The sequence below is a fragment of the Tribolium madens genome, unplaced genomic scaffold, assembly GCF_015345945.1.
Source record: "Tribolium madens isolate multiple individuals breed KSU strain unplaced genomic scaffold, Tmad_KSU_1.1 Scaffold_7;HRSCAF=85;Tcas5.2_LG10, whole genome shotgun sequence".
In the NCBI taxonomy this organism is placed as follows: Eukaryota; Metazoa; Arthropoda; class Insecta; order Coleoptera; family Tenebrionidae; genus Tribolium; species Tribolium madens.
The window spans coordinates 5232045-5251372 of NW_025401050.1; the positions used below are offsets into that span (position 1 = coordinate 5232045).

The 19328-nt window shown below is 35.9% G+C and overlaps 3 protein-coding genes across 3 annotated transcripts in view; 1 reads left to right on the top strand and 2 right to left on the bottom strand.

The window, feature by feature from the left end:
* The window catches only part of LOC123009960 (RNA polymerase II elongation factor Ell), a 24569-nt gene extending 23242 nt beyond the window's left edge, over positions 1-1327 (bottom strand). Inside the window, exon 1 of the mRNA XM_044406557.1 lies at positions 1151-1327. Within this exon, the coding sequence (XP_044262492.1) occupies positions 1151-1282 (132 nt within the window). The 5' untranslated portion in view covers positions 1283-1327. The remainder of the gene's footprint in view (positions 1-1150) is intronic.
* Positions 1328-3808: 2481 nt separating this feature from the next.
* Positions 3809-5303, top strand: LOC123009953. The gene is given in 5 exon segments (XM_044406549.1): positions 3809-3982; positions 4027-4261; positions 4306-4684; positions 4734-4943; positions 4993-5303. Coding segments are annotated over 5 exon segments (1203 nt in total). The 5' UTR covers positions 3809-3892; the 3' UTR covers positions 5282-5303.
* Positions 5304-7335: 2032 nt separating this feature from the next.
* LOC123010087 (DNA mismatch repair protein Msh2) lies at positions 7336-19081 on the bottom strand. Its single transcript, XM_044406762.1, has 5 exons — positions 18924-19081; positions 18815-18864; positions 9147-11344; positions 7662-7884; positions 7336-7612 (listed from the first exon to the last, which is right to left on the bottom strand). Exons 1-5 carry the CDS (start codon positions 18958-18960, stop codon positions 7364-7366), a joined length of 2757 nt encoding a protein of 918 aa, XP_044262697.1. The 5' UTR covers positions 18961-19081; the 3' UTR covers positions 7336-7363.
* Positions 19082-19328: the final 247 nt, after the last annotated feature.

Here is a 19328-nt window from a genome sequence, read left to right on the forward strand (position 1 = left end):
ATACTAAAAATACTTCATAAATCAAGTTAATTTTTCATTCCGACCAAACTACAAACTGAAAGCAGCCTTCTTTTACTAATAATCAATTATTACCAACTATGTATAAAAAAAATTCGCGTACTAACTCATCATGAGATAATTAAGCATGCCAGCTAAAAAAACAAAATTTTACTATTATGAGAAACAAAAGTAAACACCTCATTTTTAAATTTGCTTAAATAAATCTAAAAAATCAGTGTCACCACTCATAAAAAATCAAATCACTACAGTAAAATTAAAAACACTTTCCTAGCAATAAAAAAAGTTATTTCATTCATGAAGTCACTCAGTTAGCTGTGATAAACATCAAATGTCAAATTTGACAAATTATCCCAATCGTGGCCTACTGAATACCGAAAACTTGTGTAATCGCTGGAATGTGACATTTAATTTGCATAAACAGTTTTTAATTGTTCAGGTGTACCAACAATTCCCAAAAATCACCGAAAAAATGTTTTTTTCACAAAAAATTCAACAAAATTCGAAATGAATCACGCATCYTGTCCCAATTAGCCAAAAATTGACACATTTATCGTGGCCAATGGTCAATTTAAAAATCATTCGTACCAACCGTATCCGAAAAAATCACTAATTAGGGAAAAAGAGACGACCTTGAGTGTYTAAATTACGCAATAAAATTAAAAAACAAAAATTTTGTAACGGTTAGGTAACGAAAAATGAGCTAGACAATGGTAAAGTTTCCGGGTGAAAAATCCGGYGGCCCAATCGCAAATGTCAGATGTAAAAAGCGACTTATAATTACGATTGCCTCGGGGGGCTGTCGGGCCAGTATGTAAATGGGCCTCGGGAACCGTTGGGAAACGCAATCCCCGGAAAACTCGCGACGCGACTTTCCCACAAATTGACCTCACAGTGGACACGAATCCGGGGGTAAACCCCCGGAAAATCGTCGGGGAAATTCGGGGAAAAAGAAAATATGTCGACGTGGCGCACGAGTCTGGGGTGCTGGCACGGGGATTTCGGGCTCGGACATCGCGTGACGGGATCAGGGATCGCAGGGATTAAGGATTAGGTTAAAATTTAGTGAATATGGCGACTTATCTAACAGATTGTACGTCTCGATGGCAACTTGATTCTTAATAAAACTCACCTGATTTTTTAAAAAGTCGTATATTGCACGAACAGCCGAATCCGTGAGTTTCACAAAAATTAAGTCTTTATTTTCACCAAAATTTTGCTGCGATGATAAACCATACTGAACACCTGGACAGAGAGTCGCCATTTCTGTCCAGTGTAGTCCAGTCTGTCGCACTTCACAACCAGCTGACGTTTGGATGTCAATGAACGGTCCGTGTTCATAAACGTCAAGATAATTATTTTTCACGCTGGAAAGACGCTAATCTTCACGTTTTATGGGCGAAAAATCGACGATTGAATTTGGAAATGAGGTGGTGGAGTGGAAAARGGGGAAAATACGCGATTTGAGACGATTTTTTCGCAAAAGTAGAGGGCGCTAGCGGTTGAACTCGGCAGTTGGGGGAGTCCAGAAAAGGTTCGCGACTTGGCTAAATCCAGATTTTTGAATTTTTTCAGGAAAATTTCCATTTTTGGTCTGATGTAAAGGAGTATGAGAATAAAAACGCGTTTGTTTTATTTTTAATTGTTTTATTTAGACCCAGATAAAAATGCAGAAAAAAACCAAAACCTAAATATAAAGAAAAATGTAAAAATGCTCAATACAGTACTAGTACTAGTTTTTTATAAGAATCTTTTTTTTTTGGTCAGAATCGAATATAGGGCTTATGCTTCTAGCCTTATTCTTAATTTTAGTACTGAATATCTCAAAAAATATGCATCGTAGAGTATTTAAACTTGTTGCATTGTGTTCAGCGCGTAATTTTACGTCTAGAAACCCATATTTTAAGCGTTTTTACTACTTAAGGTAAATTGACTATTTTTATGATTTTACAACTTAAAAAATTCGTAATTTTTTAAACTTGACCCAATAATGTTTTATGCACTTTTTTAAGTCTTTATGTAAATGTAAAAAATGTTATATGGTACAATATTAAAATTAAAATTAAAAAAAATTATTGTTGAGATTTTGGTCGATTTTTGGTACCCGGAGCAGTATGTTGCCAATAACTCCGGACTTATTGGTGAATTTAATTTTCTATCATATACAAAAAAGGTCAGTGTTCTACGATAAATAGTTATCGAGCAAATTTCTGATAAAATAAAAAATATCAAAAATATAAATTCGACTATAACTTCAAAACTATTACTAATTTTGCAGTTTTCTTGACGCCAATCGATTCCCCAGAACATTTTACATACAGAGTGCGCCAGAACTCGCGCCCCAGAGAAAAATGCCATATAAGGTAAGATACCAGGCAGGGCCGCGCCAACCCTGGTGCCAGAGCTGCACCGCACCCGGGTGGCAGGTCAAGGGGGAGGCACAAAGATTTTGTCTAAAAGTTTGGTAATTACAAAATACAACAACCATGGTTTCAAAGCCGTAAAGCTGTAGTTCACATTCGCGAATAAATTTGATTTTTTTCGCAACATTTGTGGAAAGTTGGTAAACAATTTTGATCCATACAATAAAAATCTATACAAAAAAAATCACTTCATTCACATTTACTGTTTCGACAGTCATTTGGCACGATATCTTAGCCAAAATTAATGTTGTTAGCAAAATATTGCAAACACATATTATTATCATACATGCGTAGAGCATTTAGAAAATTTAAATAAATATTTAGAAACAAAAAGGTCAGAGAGAGAATTTGACAAAGTACTCGTAACTGCAAAAATTAGCTGCAGAGTTAGAGACTGAGCCAAGCTTTCCAGAATCTTCCACCATTAGAAAGAGGTCAAAAAAGACAATTTTACATGGTGATGAACCAATTTGAGATTCCGAAAAAAAATTTAAAGTCAATTTTTATTTTTCAGATACCGCGATTGTGTCGTTAAATGAAAGGTTCAATTTAATAAAAGAATATGTATAGTGACACTTTTAACTTTCTTTATATCATACAGGCTTTCAATTATTATGATAAAAAAACCGAATAAAATATTGCACAGATTTACAAGTAAAACTAATAACTGACGGGAATAAAAAAAAACATTAAGGCGCCAGATTTAGTGGATGAGTTAGAAGTAATTGCAACAAGTAATATAACCACCCCACTTCAAATACTGGAGTATATTTACAAAAATAATATATTTAATAAAATACATAAAAATATATACTGTTTTGTTTATTGTCGACTGGTTGAGTGATTAAATTTGTTAATTTTCGTGTTTAAATTTTATGTATTTTTTGTATCGAACGTTATTTACAAAATGAAGAATTATTGACTATTGTCAATTAAGTGTTTCATTTTATTTTATTCTGCAATTACTTAGGTTCTTCAAGTATTGTCAAGGGGGCAGCAAAGTGTAAACTGCACCCAGGCGTCGGTGGTACCCAGCGCGGCCCTGATACCAGAAACATGTAAGTTAAACGCGTGTTTCTACGAAACTATAATACTTAGAGCAAAAAGCTAAAAACCATTACAATCTACTTTAAATTATCTATTTAAAGTCGCTCCGGGTTATTATTTCGGGTACCTTTTACCTTTTTTAGCACACATGGGATCGATGGGGACTTTTGACACTTTATTCCTAATGGTGTACCCAAGATCTCCACCAAAATTTAGCTCTGTCGGAATTTTAGTTATTTGAAATGTCTATTTTGACCGGACTATAGCCCCACTGACAAAATTCAAAAACCATAAAATCGGCGTTAAATTACCAATCAAACAGTGAAAACCATAAGTCAGACAACTCGAAAAAATGTCAGTTTTTGACAATTTCCGTCCGTGAATTTTTGACATTTGATCCCAAAATGGATCCAATGCTACAACGCCACTGCGCTCGCTACATCTACATCGTCCCTGACGGTCTCCGAGAGCTCATGAGCGACATCTCGCGTGAAGTCGGTACGGCCCCCTTAAACCCCCATAACCCTCTCGCCCCCAGGTCCTCCGCTCCGAGCCCGAGGACATCTACACCTTCATCGCTGACTACCTGGACGCCCTCCTCATCACACGCGAAAACGCCCGAATCTCGGCGAAATTCGTCCAATACATGACCGAAGTGTCGGAAACCATCGTCGACCTCCTAAACCGCACCGGAATGACCCGAACGGAGGCCGACGCCGCCGCCACCGTCATCCAAGAGGCCTTCAAAGCGTGGAGCGAACGCAAAGGAATCCGTAAGTCGGGGGAAAAACCCAAAAAAATGATAATTTTCCGGTAGTGAAAGAAGATGAAGAGACGATCATCGCCCGGATTATTGAAGACGCCGGAATCACTTCTGGGCAAATCCATGCCGCGGCCGTAGTGATCCAACACGCATTCAGAGCTTTCAAAATGCGTCAACAGAGGGAAGCACAGTTGTTGTCCGGCATTGTGGACTGGCGTGTGGCGGCGCGAAGCGCCATTCGGCTGTACCGCAAATCGGGGGTTTCCCCCGAAGAGGRCAAACGCGCCGCCAACTTGATTAAAGCCGCGTATAAAGGGTACTACACACGTAGGGCAATCAGACAACTCAACGAACAACCCCTTGAAGATGTTGAAATAAATGAAGAAATTGAAGAAGAAGAGTCTCAAGGGTCCTARTATAGCGAACACATGAAGTACCAACCCTTCAATTTGTGGAAAAATCCCCCAAATGACTGTTTCTAGGTCCAAGGGYGTCCGAATTGACTTTAATACAGTGGTACCCCATGTGGATTTCGGGGGTGAGGAGCTCATCTCACGTGATATTGTCTCAGTTTTGGAGGAGGAGCAGCCCCCTTCACATGACGATAACATCATGGCGAGGATTTTCGGGGAACTCCCCGAACCCACCGTTGAGGAAATCGTCAAAGACATCCTCAATGATATCATAATTGGGTTTTGCTCCCCCAAATGGTGAAATTCAGGTGAAAAGTGTCTTTTTTAGGACTATTGGGACTGAAGATGAGCCCCATATTGTGTTGGAGGAGATGGATTCGGATATTGACTCTTTTGTTCCTCCTTTGGTTGAAGAAAAGCAAGAGATGCTGATGAATCGGTCTCAGATTCTTCCAGTAATGTCTCAGGAGGAGTTGGATATGGAGATGAGGGAGGCGAGGCAGGAGATGTTAGCGTTGAAGAGGGCTTCGAGGGAGAGACAGTCGGCGATTGAGTTGGAACAGGTGGAGAAGGTGATTGCGCCGACCACTGAGGAGGAAGAAGAGGAATTGCAATGAAAAGTAAAAATTTTGATCAATAAAAAGATTACAATTTGTGTTTTTTTCTTTGAGTAACATTACAAAAAAATGAGACTAACATTTAAAAAAACAGCATAAATAGTAAAAAAAATCAAAATAAAAAAAATCAAAAGTAATAAAATTAAAAAAAAGCAAAAGGAAAAATTCAAAAGAATAAGAATGACTAGAAGACAAAAATACAAAACATAAGAGTTGAAAAAGTAGAAATTAAAGTTGTATAAAAATAAAAATAGAGACAAAATAAAGAAACAGGTATGCGTGACAAAAAGAAAAAACAGAGATGGAAGCAAAATCAAAAAAAAAAAGGAAAAACATCCTTTAGAACATGTAAAAGTCAAAGGTAAAAAAAACATAAAAAACAAGTTCAATAATATAAAAAACTACACAAAATACGTAAAAACAAAAAAAATCACATGCAAAACAATTTTGAGAAACAAAACTGAAAAATAAAGCATTTAATTCAAAARAAATTTGTCAGTAAAAACCGTAAAAACAGCAAATAAAAAAAGTAAAAGTTTAATAAGTAAAAAATACATAGTTAAAATAAGATTATTAAAAAAAATTGAAAATATTTGGAAGACCTTAAAAATATAAAATAATAAAAAACTAAGAAACAGAAGCCTGAAAAATAAAGATACTCGTAATAAAAGCAGAAAGTACAAACAGATGAAAAGTTGTAATAATGAAAAACAAGAAAGAGACAAGAAAATTAAACAACAAAAAACAAAAATAAACTTAAAATTACAAGAAAATCAAGAAAAGTAGAAACGTTGAAAAAATGAAAAAACAAAGTTAAGTGTGTATAATCAAAAAGGTAAAAGAAGGAACAAAAGTTTGAAAGTCAAAGTTTTAAGAAACGTAAAAAAAGTATTTAGATGAGAACAAAAGGCAAAAATTTTACATGAAACGCACAAAAAAACGTCGCCAAATTCTAAAAAGTATAAAAATAGAAAAAAATAAGTGATCATGAAGAAAAGATGAGAGAAAAGAGAACAGAAAGGATAGATGTAATAAAAAAACAGAAAGTTACATAAGAAACCAAATAAAAAATTATATTCAAAATAGAAGCTACAAAAAAAACTGAGCAAACCAAAAACCAGAAAAAGATAACAAATCCTGTACAAATATGTAGGAAACGTAAAAAATGAAGAAAAACAAATTGAAAATAATTCCAACAGATCTGAAGAAAATGAAGAAAATTTGCCTTTGGCCTCTACATTTTTGAAAAATCTTTTTTTACAAATTTGAATTTATTTATGTTATTTTACATCCAATTCGTCTGTTTTCCAAGAACTCTACGATTTTTTGGAAAAGGAAGAAAAAAAAAAACGTTGGTTTGAGTAAAATGCACGTTAGGATCAAACATTTGACGATATTTTCCAAACCGTAAGTCGTAGCGACATAATTCTTACAGATTTGGATTCTGCAGCTCATTTTACGTTATAATCACTCAATTTTATTGAAATAACTCCAACAAGTCTGAAGGAAATGAATAAAGTTTGTCTTGACTAAGACTAACACTAGACCAAATGCTTTATTTGCCTTTGGCCTCTAAATAAAAAAAAAAATTGTACTTTTTTATGAATTGAGGTTTTTCATATTATTTTGCAGCCAATTCGCCTATTTCCCAAAAACTACAATTTTTTGAAAAGGAAAAAAAAATCAAAAAATTGTTGATTTGTAAAATGCATCAAATTTTTGACGATAGCTTCCAAACCGTAAGTCGTAGCGAGATAACTCTTGCAGATTTGGATTCTGCAGGTCATTTTACGTTGGTCACCCAATTTTATTGAAATAAGTCCAACAGGTTTGAAGAAAATGAAGAAAGTTTGTCCTGAGACTAACAATTCCTTAATTTTTAGTTTCTATATTTTTGAAAAATTCTGCTCTTTTTTCACAAATATAAGTTTCTCGGGGGGCCATTTTGTACACAATCTATCAATTTAAAAAAAAAAGTTTTTGGAAAATAAAAAATAAAAAAACAGTAAAAAATGGAAGCCAAGATAGGTAAAACGAAAAAAAAAAAACACAAAACAGATTCAAAAAATTTTATTGAAAAAACTAAACAGTCAGCAATCCTTTCACAAACAAATTCCCATAACCTTCAACTTCCTCTTTTAATTTCCCAATTTCCTTGACCAAATCTTCATCAGACAACTTCCCCACCTCCAAATTCTTCACCTTCTCTAACGCATCTTCAATTATCTTATCCCCTTCTATAACGACTTGTCGTTTCAAAACCTGCTCAAAATCCTTCACAAACTGCATCCCCGCCGAGTGCTCCATCTTCTCCTGATGCTCAATCGCTGACTAAAACCCAAATCAACCCAAAAAACAACACACAAGAAAAACCCCAAACCTGTATCACATCATCAGGAAACTCAACCATCGTCGCACAATGCACCCCATAACTGTTATCACACTCCCCATCCCTGACCTGATAAAGGGGCGTAATGGTGTTATCGGTCGTGACGGCGGTCACGTGCTTATTCCTCACACAGGGGTGCATCTCGGCCAGACGCGTAATCTCGTGGAAGTGAGTGGCAAATAGGGCGAAACAACCCACTTCTTTGGCCAAAAACCTAGTTTTTTTCAAAAAAAATAAATAAAAAGTTAATAAACATAAAATACATATAAATTAAAACCAACAACAAAAAAAAATAATAAAATAAAATCAAGATGTATAAAAAAATAAAAAAAAATAAAAAATGCCAATATAAAAAATAAACACTAAAAATACAAAAAAATTAAAAAAAAGAAAAGAAAGAAAAAATTTAAGAAAATGTATAATATATAAAAAAAACAAAAAATATACTTATTAAAAATAAAAAATCAGAAGCAAAAAACACAAAAATTTTGAAACAAAACTGGAAAATAAAGCATTTAATTCATAATAAATTAGTGAAAATGAAGTAAAAACCCATAAATTCAGCCAAATGAAAAAAAATAAAAATAAAATCTAAAAAATTGAAAACCAAATAAAAAAGGGTAAAACTTTAATGAATGAAAAATACATACATAAATAATAGTAGAAGTATATAAAAACAAGACATGGAAAAATAAAAATTGACAAAGTATAAACAAATTGAAGGAAAAGGGCTGAAGAAAAAATTATTCAAAAATAATAGAAAATAGGTATTTGAATAACCTTATAAAATATAAAATAATAAGAAACTAAAAAACAGGCTTGAAAAAATAATAAAAAAATAAAATTCTAGAAAATGTATAAAAATATAAAAAATATAAAAAAATAAATAAAAACACTATATAAAAAATAAAAATTAAAAATAGAACAAGAAATTAATAAAAAAGAAAAGAAAGAAAAAAATTAAGAAAATGTATAAAAAAAAAATATACATATACAACAAATAAAAAATCTGTTGCAAAAAACATAAAAATTTTTGAAAACAAAACTGGAAAATAAAGCAGACATTTAATTCATAATAAATTAGTAAAACGTAAGTAAAAAACCGTAAAAACAGCAAAATGGGAAGAATTAAAAAGGAAATAAAAGAGTAAAAATTAATAAATAAAAAAATACATAGTCAAAATAATAGTATGTAAATACAAGCATCTGAGGACATGGGAGAAGAAAAATGAAGAAAGTATAAATGAAGTGAAACAAAAGAACTGAAGAGAGAAGAAAAAGTTATTCAAAAATAATGGAAAATATTTTAGAGCCCTAAAAAATATAAAATAATAAAAACTAAGAAACAGAATATTACAAAATTAGTAAAAAAAAATCAAAAAATAATAAGAAAGAAACAAAAAAAWTTTTAAAAATGTACGAAAAATAAAAAAAATACGAATATAAAAAATAAAAATAATAAAGTAGGGGACTCACTCAGCGATGGCGAAGGCTAAGCCACACCCATCATAGGTGGATGTTCCCCTCCCCAATTCGTCAATAATAACAAGCGAATTCGGCGTGGCACTCTTGATAATCGTCGCAGTTTCGATCATTTCGACCATAAAGGTGCTCAAACCCTTAAGTTGGCAATCCTCAGCGCCAACTCGTGCCAAAATCGCGTCAACTATTGGTATTTCGGCGTAATTGCAAGGAACAAAAGACCCGATTTGGGCCATAAGTACACAAACCCCAATACTCCGAATGTAGGTACTTTTACCACACATGTTGGGACCCGTGATGATGTGCAAGGTTTGATTTGAGTCAAACTCGACACTGTTTGGTATAAAAGACACATGTTCCTGTTGTTCGATACACGGATGTCGCACTTTGAACAATTTGAGGTTCCTTTGCGCAGACTCGAACATTTTAGGACGAGTATAGGGCACACGTGCCCACACTGCAACGTTAGCAAATGACACCAAAYCATCAACCATGGCTATGTACATGTTCAAGGTCCTCAAACAATCGCCATAGCCGGCTGCGACATCGAAAATTTCCGAAATTATAGACTTTTGTTGCTCACAATACTCGGCTTGTGCCTCGGCATAATCATCATTAAGCTCGCCCAACTTATCACAAGTGAATCTAACGCCACCTTTGACCGCATCGATGACCTTGTAACGTGAATTTGACCTCAAAGCCGGTTCCTCTTTCAAGGTCACGCGAAAAAAGTACCGGTGTTGGTCGGTATACTCCAACTTGATTGTTTTCTCCTCATCAAAACCCAAATCAGAGGCGGCTGAACGCAACAATTTCTGCATTTTTTCCTCAATTTTAAGTTTCCTGGTGTAGATTTCCTCCAATTGAGGACTGTAACTACGCTTGACTAGAAACTCCCCCCGGTCGACTAGATCCAAATCTAGTAACTCCTCAATCATGGCTTGGTACCTCTCGAGGTCATTCCGAAGTTCCTCAATCGGGTGGATGACCACCGATTTGAGGACCGGATTATCAACTTCTTTCAGGCTTTTGAGGAGGAGGGGAACAGCCGCGACGACTTGATACACCTTATAGCAGTCTTGGAGAGACGCTCGCTTACTTGATAGTTTCTTGGAGAGGAGGAGGAGGTCAGGTAAACGAGTCAAAACCTCACTTTGCAAACTTTGCCTCAATTGAGGAGTTTTCACGAAAATTTCAACTATATCATGACGCTCTTTGATCAAATTGAGGTCTTTCAATGGTTGCTTGATCCAGGTTTCGAGTAGTCGGTGACCTTGATTGGTCACACAATGGTCTAGAATCCCCCTCAAACTGAAATTTTTACTTTTTTGAGGTATAAGAGGGTCATCAATCGTGACCACCCCCAATGGAGGGAGGATATTAAGAGAGTAAAGTGCAGCATTGTCCAAACGGACATATCGATGAATATCAAGAGTGCTAAGTTTGAATTGGTTGAAATTTTGCTCATCTCCAATCAAATTGAGGAATTTGATGACGGCATTCAGGCAAGTCAAGGCCTCCTTGTTGTGGGTTTCAGGACAACTGAGACAACTCCTTTGTTGTCCTTCAGCAAAGTAGAGGAGTCTATCCAGGTCCTGGACCACGTTTTCGGTCCCAAAATCGGACTTTTTCGCCCTAGCAACTAAAACACTGTTCCGTTCTAGTACTTTTTTCAATTCTAGCAAATCGGGGGATTCCCCCTGTGGAATGACACATTCCCGTGGGCCCACTTGCGCAATCAAGGCCTCTAATTCGGTGAAACACTCATTATCACTGAATTCACACACTTGAATCTTCAATTCGGTTGAATTCACACCTGCGACTGCTATAATCCGCCCTTTGAGTGGTTTCACCCCCATGACGTAGTTACTGAAGGTTATAGAGGCATTCTCGAAGAGGATTTCCTCGAAGGGGGAGAGGTTCCCGGGGGAGCCTTTGTATTCCAGAGTCCAGTCGTTGACCTTGTTCGGGGCGGATTTGACGTAGACCTCGACGCGGTATTGCCTCACGAGGAGCAACTCCCGGATGTAGTTCTCAAATTGGGGTTTTCGGAGGACAATGTAGGAGAGTTTGGGGTCGTCCCCCATGAATTTGATGATGTTGCCGGTGAAAGTGGAGGCGGAGGTGGCGTCGGAATCGTGGAGGGTGTAGAAATCGCCATGGTGGAAGAAACGCAAAGTCGAAGACGGTTTCTGCAAGATGTTATAAAATTGAAGAAGAAATAACATAAAAAAACACAAAAAACAATTTAGAGCACTAAAAGAGTGAACAGAAGAAAACAACTACAAGGTAATAAGAAAAAAAGAGAAAAAGCATATCTAATTAATAAAATTTCTACAAAATTACAAAAATTGTGAAGCAACAAAAAAAAAAACGAATAAGAATTGAAAAAGTAGAAAATCGTCAAGTCTGAAGAAACGTAAAGTAGAAGTCGTTTTCTGCTAGTTTTTCAAAAACGTCAAATTAAGTTAAAATTGAAAAAAGGTAAAAGCAAAATAAAATAAAATGCGTTTATAACGGATTAAAACAGAAAAAAAATTAAAAAGTTGTAGAAACAATAATGATAATGAAACAAGAAGAATAAATAGAAACTAGGATAAAAGAACAAAAACAGCAATAGAAAATGAAAAAGTAAAAAATAAGTATATACGTAGAACAAAGATAACTAAAAGAAAAACAAAGAAGATAATAAAAAGAAGACGAAAATAAAGATAAAAGTAACAAAAAGGAAAKAGGAAAAAGCGCCAAAAATCGAAAACCTAGTGCATAGTAGACAAAACAGAGTTTAACAAGACCAAAAGAAGAAATCAACTAAAAGTAAATGTAAAACATGAGTAGAAACGTGAAAATAGCCAAAGTGAGAAGAAGAAAGAAAGGGAAAAGTAAAGAAATAAAAAATAAGCTTAAAGCTGATAAAACGACAACATAAAAAAGAAAAAAAAATCTATAGGTAAATAGTAAAAGAAAGAAAAATTGAAGTAAATAAAAAGAAAAAGCGTAACTAATAAAATTACAACTTAGAGTACTAAAAAACAAAAAAAAACACTTAAGAACAAAAATGGTGTCATAATAGCTAAAAAGAAAAAAGTAACAAAAAACAAATAAGGACAATAGAAAAAAGGAAAAACCTAATGTGGGAGTCGGTTTCTGCAATGTTTTTAAGAAATATAAAATGTTATGTAAATATTGGAAAGGCAAAAGCAAAAAGAGAGAAAAAATTAGTCCTAAAAAGTTGTAAAAAAATTAAAAAATCAAAAACAAAGAAAAATAGAAAGAAAAAATTAACAAAGATATTACTTAGAAAATGTGTAACAAAATAAAAGAGAACAAGCAATAAACGTAAATGAAATAATAATAAAAACAGAAAAGAGCAATGAAACAGGACTAAATTACAACTATTAAAAAAGAACAAGAGTAGCAAAATAAAATGGAAAAGTAAAAAATCAAAAAATATAGACAAAGTAAAAATTCACAAAAACAGAAACGACTGAAAACTAGAAAAAGCGTAAAAATCAAAAATCTAGTACATAGAAAAGAAAATAGAATTCAACAAAAAAACATATAAAGAAAAAATAAACCAGAAGTAACGATAAAAAGCGAAAAAAAAATCGGAAGCAAAAGTGAAAGAAGCAGAAAAAGGAACAAAAGTAAAGAAATAAAATAAAATAAGCTTGGAACATGCGAAAGCAGATAAAACGAAGAATTGTAAATAGCAGAAGAAAAAAAATTGAGGAAAATAAAGAGTGAAGCGTAACTAAAAAAAAAAGTATCATAAAAAGTAGAACAAACAACAAATGAGAACAGTGAAAAAAAGGAACGTGAAGTGGAAGTCGGTTTCTGCATTTTTTCTAAGAAGAGATAACATTTCGAAGAATGCATGGGTTTATCGGACATAAACAGTGCACTAATGCGTACTTGACACATTTTTCTAAATAATAACAACGATAACAATCTGATTATTTCTTCAAAAATCAAAAAAAAAGTCAAAATAATCAAAATGTTCGAATCACGTGTCCCAAAAATGTAAAATAAAAATCAAAAACTCGGTAAAAATAACAAACAGATTTTTATTAGCAACCTTTGGATGCGTGATAACCCACTTGTGTCATACTTATTCATGGCCCGTTTTGATTCTTTTATGCTGATTATAAAACTTGGAAATTTGCGAAATGTTTTTATTTGTGTTTTGAGTAAATTTCGTGTTTGAAAATTTTGTGAATTAGTTTGATTGGAATTTTATCATCGATTATTTCCAATTTTCACTAATTCGAATTAGAGTCAATTGATAATGATGGGGGGTCATGTCTGTGATAACATATTAGCCTATATATGAATGGTGGAGGTCTTGAGGGAATCAGTTTATGCAAAAACAGGCAAGTTATTGGGTTTAGAGGATTTTTGTGACAGAAAAGTAGAACAAAAAGCACAAGTAAGTTTTTTATTATTTTGCCCCCAAGGTAGATTTTTAAAATTTTTTTATTGTATTAATTGGTGGGTACTACTGTAGTTGACATTATTTAAAAAAAAATCAATTATATTTTACACAGGAGTACCACTTTCCTGTATTTTCCTAAAAAATCGCAAGTGTTATACCAAATTTCTGATCACTACCACCATAGTTTCCTTGTTTTTGTTGAACTTCAAGATACGTATATTCTTGTTAAAATCAAGGCAGAAGTATTACAGTACCATCCATAGCAAAAATATCAAAAATTTAATTAAAACTTCCATTTTTTTTAATAAATTTTTATTTTTTTTTGAATTCATAGATATTTTATTCGTATTCTTAACCAATCTTTAAGTTGGTACTACCTTCATGAAACATTGAAGAAGACTTTTTTACTCATGAAAAGCCCTAAATTTTGGTACCACCTGTGGTACCAATTTTTGAAATTTTTCTTTTTGTTTTTGAGTTAATTTTTTTAATGGCAGACATTAAAATGGTTTCTTTCCTCAAGTTTTTGTTAAAAATTTCAATAATAAACAAATTTGGATTTATCTTTGCGATAACCTCCGCCCCCTGACGTCAAGCCCAACCTTCACCGTCTCAACTTTCAGGAAATGACCTCGGTGCTCCTCCTCTGCACCCTCATAAGCCCTATTCTCGCCAACGGGTACTACCACCAAGAATACAACTACCAAACTTCCTCCTCGAGCTACAAAAACCACGAACTCCAGCACCACAACGAAGACGAAGGTTTCTACTCGAAAGATGGCGACTTGGAGGGGCGGTTACGCCCACGTGTCAACGCCCACAGTCAACACAGCGAATACGTTAACCCGAAAATGCAACACGGATATCGCATTGGTACGGATCGCACCTCCTCTTTCGGCCAACTCCACGCCCAAAACCGGTACCGAATGAACGAGCCGTTCGAAGGCGGGGCTTACGGTATGATGACACCAGTGCACAACTATGGCGTAACATCAAATTTGAGACAAGTGACGGAAAGTCTGCAACGCGAAATGGAGGCGGAGCTACAACAAGCGGTCTATGACCACGCCCAACGCGCTATGGCCTATGGCGGCATTACACAAGCGCAGATTGACACTGATAGGCGTGTCCTCGAAGAGGAGCTTCGCCGGAATGTCACAATGAGACTACAAGAAGCCTTAAAGATGCAATATGGTAACCAAGGTATCCGAGGGGCGTATTCTTACAGTATCCAAAATGGGCGTTTACAACCAACAGCCAATTACAACAATCAAGAATTAGCCGATTTGACACGACAAATGGAGGAGAATCTCATTCGCCATCTTGAACAACAAGTCCAAACCTACTACAGAACAGAAGTCCACACCCACACGCAAAGAAACACCTATCGCGTCAACGGGGGGGAGTATCCGGGGGCGTTACAAGCACGCCCACCGGTCTACCACCCCTACCCTCCACCCCACCCAAATCCGGTTTTGGCCAAACCCGATTCGATCACCACCGTCGCCACCCGAGTCCAAACCGAACTCAACGAAATCCTCAATAAAATTCTTGAAGACACTCAAAAACGCTACTTTGCCGAAAACAGCTACCAAAACCCCTCAATCAACTACGATGCTATTTTGGCCCACCTCCAAGACGAACTTCGCGCCAACATAACCTTCCATTTCGACGACCAAATCAAGCGCGCGTACGGCTACTCAAATTATGCCTCAAAATACAGCGTTGAGGATATTGAGAATTTGAGGAGGCAAATCGAAGCCAACTTGATCACAAAACTCAATCGTGATTTCAACCGACAGAGAGAGCGATTTTTCCAAACTCATCAAATATATCAACCAATCCCAGCGAACCATGTATTTTATCCTGCCAATCAAGTGCATCAAGTCGACGTTGGAAATTTACAAAGACAAATGCAAGAGCAACTTTCGCGACAATTACAGGAGGCGCTGATGCGTCAATCGTACTCTCAGGCGATGTACTCAGGAGGAGTTAGTTCACAAGCGCACTACCAGAGGGCGCTCGAACAACTCTCAGCTGAGCTGAATAGAAATTTGACACGGCAGATGGAACAATTGAATGCGCAACAGTATCAAATTGGTGTACATGATTCACAGCTGGCTGCAATGCGAAATCAACTACAGCATGATTTGATGAGACAGTTGCAACAAGGGTTGCAACAGTCCTATAGTCAATACAGCTCATGGAGTAGTTCATCGAGGAGTAGTTCAAATAGTCATAATTATAGGCCAGTTAGAGGGTTCGATGCCAATTTGTATAGACAATATGGCACCTCCAGCGATTTGGTGGGGGAAGATTGCATGATGGGGGATGATCCGGGAACTCAACGGACAAAAAGGGGTGCTTTGACACAGCAGAATGAAGATCTGACACAACAGACGGAAGATTTGACACAACAAACTGAAGATTTGACACAACAAACTGAAGATTTGACACAACAGAGTCAAGATTTGACTCAACAAACTCAAGATTTGACACAACAGACGGAAAATTTGACACACCAAAGTCAAGAAATGGCTCAGGATGAAGATTTGTCACAAAAAACTGAAGATTTAACACAGCAAGTTCAAACACAAAACGATTTAAGAAAACCAGGCATTTATGGTCAAAAGCCAGCACCTATTAGAGCTTTGACACAAAGTCAAGATTTGACACAACAAAGACAAGATTTGACACAGCAAGTTAAAACTCTAGACGATTTAGAGAAACCTAACAGTTATAGTCAAAACCAAGCGCCTCAAAGAACTGAAGACGTTTTTGGCGAACCTCAAAGTCAAGATTTGACACAACAAACTCAAGATTTGACACAACCTAAATATCATACTCAAATCGGTCCGAGTATTTCGCAGAAACCTGTGCCAAACTATTACTCTGGATTTATTCGTCCAACTCAAGATTTGACACAGCAAAGTCAAGATTTGACACAACCTGAATCACCTAGGTATGTTAGTCAAAACGGTCCGAGCGTTTCGCAAAAGCCGGTGCCAAATTATCAAGCTGAATATTACCATCCAAGTCAAGATAACGTTGGATTTATTCGTCCGAAACAAGATTTGACACAGCAAACGCAAGATTTGACACAACCAAAATATTACAGTCAACTTGGGCCGAGCATTTCTCAAGATCCGGTATCTCATTATCATGCGAGATATGTTCGTCCAAGTCAAGATTTGACACAACAAACTCAAGATTTGGCACAACCAAAATATAACAGTCAATTTGGGCCAAGCATTTATCAAAATCCCATGCCACAATATCAAGTTGACTATGTCCAACCGAGCCAAGATTTGACTCAACAATCTGAAGATTTGACACAAACTGAAAAACCAAAATTTTACAGTCAAATTAGTCCGACTGTCTATCAAAAACCAGTCCCGGTTATGTACCAACAAGTTGAATATGTTCCACCCACTCAAGATTTGACACAACCTGGAAAACCAAAACTTTACAGTCAAACTGGTCCGGGTGTCTATCAAAAACCAGTCAGGGTTATGTATCACCAAGTTGAATATGTTTCACCAACTCACGATTTGACACAACAATCGGCTTATCAACAAATACCAAATGCACCTCGAAATCAATATTTGACACAACAAAGTCAAGATTTGACACAACAGAGTCAAGATTTGACACAGCAGAGTCAAGATCAGGTAGATATCGGCCCACCAGATTCTTATCAGCAATCAGTAGTAGATACCGAGCCTCTACAAGGTCAAGATTTAACACAACAAAGTCAGGATTTGACACAAAACACCGAACCTCTAATTCCACTACCACAAGAACAAAATGTGTATAGGTCACGTGATCCTGCACATTTCAGATCAACCTACAAACCAATATCACGTTATGAACCACAAAGTCAAGATTTGACACAGCAGAGTCAAGATCAGGTAGATATCGGCCCACCAGATTCTTATCAGCAGTCACCAGTAGATACCGAGCCTCTACAAAGTCAAGATTTGACACAACACAGTCAGGATTTGACACAAAACAGCGAACCTCTAATTCCACTGCCACAAGAACGAAATGTGTATAGGCCACGTGATCCTGCACATTTCAGATCAACCTACAAACCAACATCACGTTATGAACAACAAAGTCAAGATTTTACACAAAACAGTGAACCTTTTATCCAACGTCAAGAAAGACAAAATGTGTACAGAGCAGTTGATCCTACATACACATCGACATATAGTTGGCGTCCTCAGAGACGGAATTTTGACAATGGAGTCGGACAAAGAATACAATATTACGAAAATCTAAATAAACCAAACTATMTACAACAAACGTCACGACCGCAAAGTCAAGATATGACACAACAAAGTCAAGATTTGACACAACAAAGTCAGGATTTGACACAACAAACACAAAATTTTGGCCAACCAATTGTGGGTCCGCCGGAAATCTACCAACCGCTGTCACAATTCGCCACTGCGCAACAAAGTCAAGATTTGACACAAGTTGAAAACATCAATCAACCCATCGAGCCACAGCTTTCATCAAATAAAATTCCTAAAGATTTGACACAACAAAGTCAAGATTTAACACAACAAAGTCAAGATTTGACACAACAAAGTCAAGATTTGACACAACAAAGTCAGGATTTGACACAACAAAGTCAAGATTTGACACAAGAAATTCAACCCGAAGCTCCAACAACCCCCCCAACGGCCCAGAACAAAGCACTAGGACTTCGCCCCGACCAAAAAAGACTAACTCAAGCCCAACAAGAGTCTCAACATCTCATCGATCTCCTTAGGAGAGAATCACAAAAAGACCAAAACCAAAATATTGGCACTATGAACTACTCCCCCCAACCGGTCTATGCTGACTATGATGGTCATCAAATACAAGTTGGTACTACTCGACAATTGGGCCCCCATGAKGCCCAAGTGGACACAATTCCAAACCAAGAGACACAAACAGTGAGGGACATCGAACCGGTGGAGCCCCAAGTGGCCAGCGAAGTGCAACAAGTAGATGAGACACAAACAGTGAGGGACATCGAACCGGTGGAGCCCCAAGTGGCCAGCGAAGTGCAACAAGTAGATGATAATACAGCAATAACAACGAAAAAGCCCGGTTGGTGGTCCCGACTCGGGACAAGTATTAAGAATAAGATAGGTTAAGAAAATTAGACTTAATTTATTGTAATTTTGATCTGAATCGAATACATGTATAGAAAAATCACGCTTTTTATACGTACCTCAGGTAAACTGTTGAAAAAATTCACAAACAAACGCTGTTGTTTGAAATCTGGAAGTGGGGTTATGTAAGTAAAAAATTCATACAACACAGTAAAAAAACACCGTTACCTAAATTTAACGCTTCCACTGGATGTGTTAATGACATTATTAAAGTTATTTTGCACAATTAACTAACATCAATGAAGTAACATTTATTTATTTACTTGTGGCGGGAACACTAAACTGTCACTGATAAGTCAGCGAAGCCAACGAAACAAAATTTAAATCACTAGTTTGATATTCTTTAGTTTTATTTAAAATACATCAATGTTGACGCAAAGTTTGCATGCACATGTTTATTATCTCAATAAACAAGATAAAAAGTAGAGATAATCAAAATCAAATTTTTATTTGGTGCTTGTGTAACAATTGACGTGTTACAAATTCGGTGAAATGAGAGCAATTGTAAAAATAGTTTCATTGTTGTCTCTAAAACTGTTACAAGTTTTCTTTAATTAGTAGATTATCTCTTAT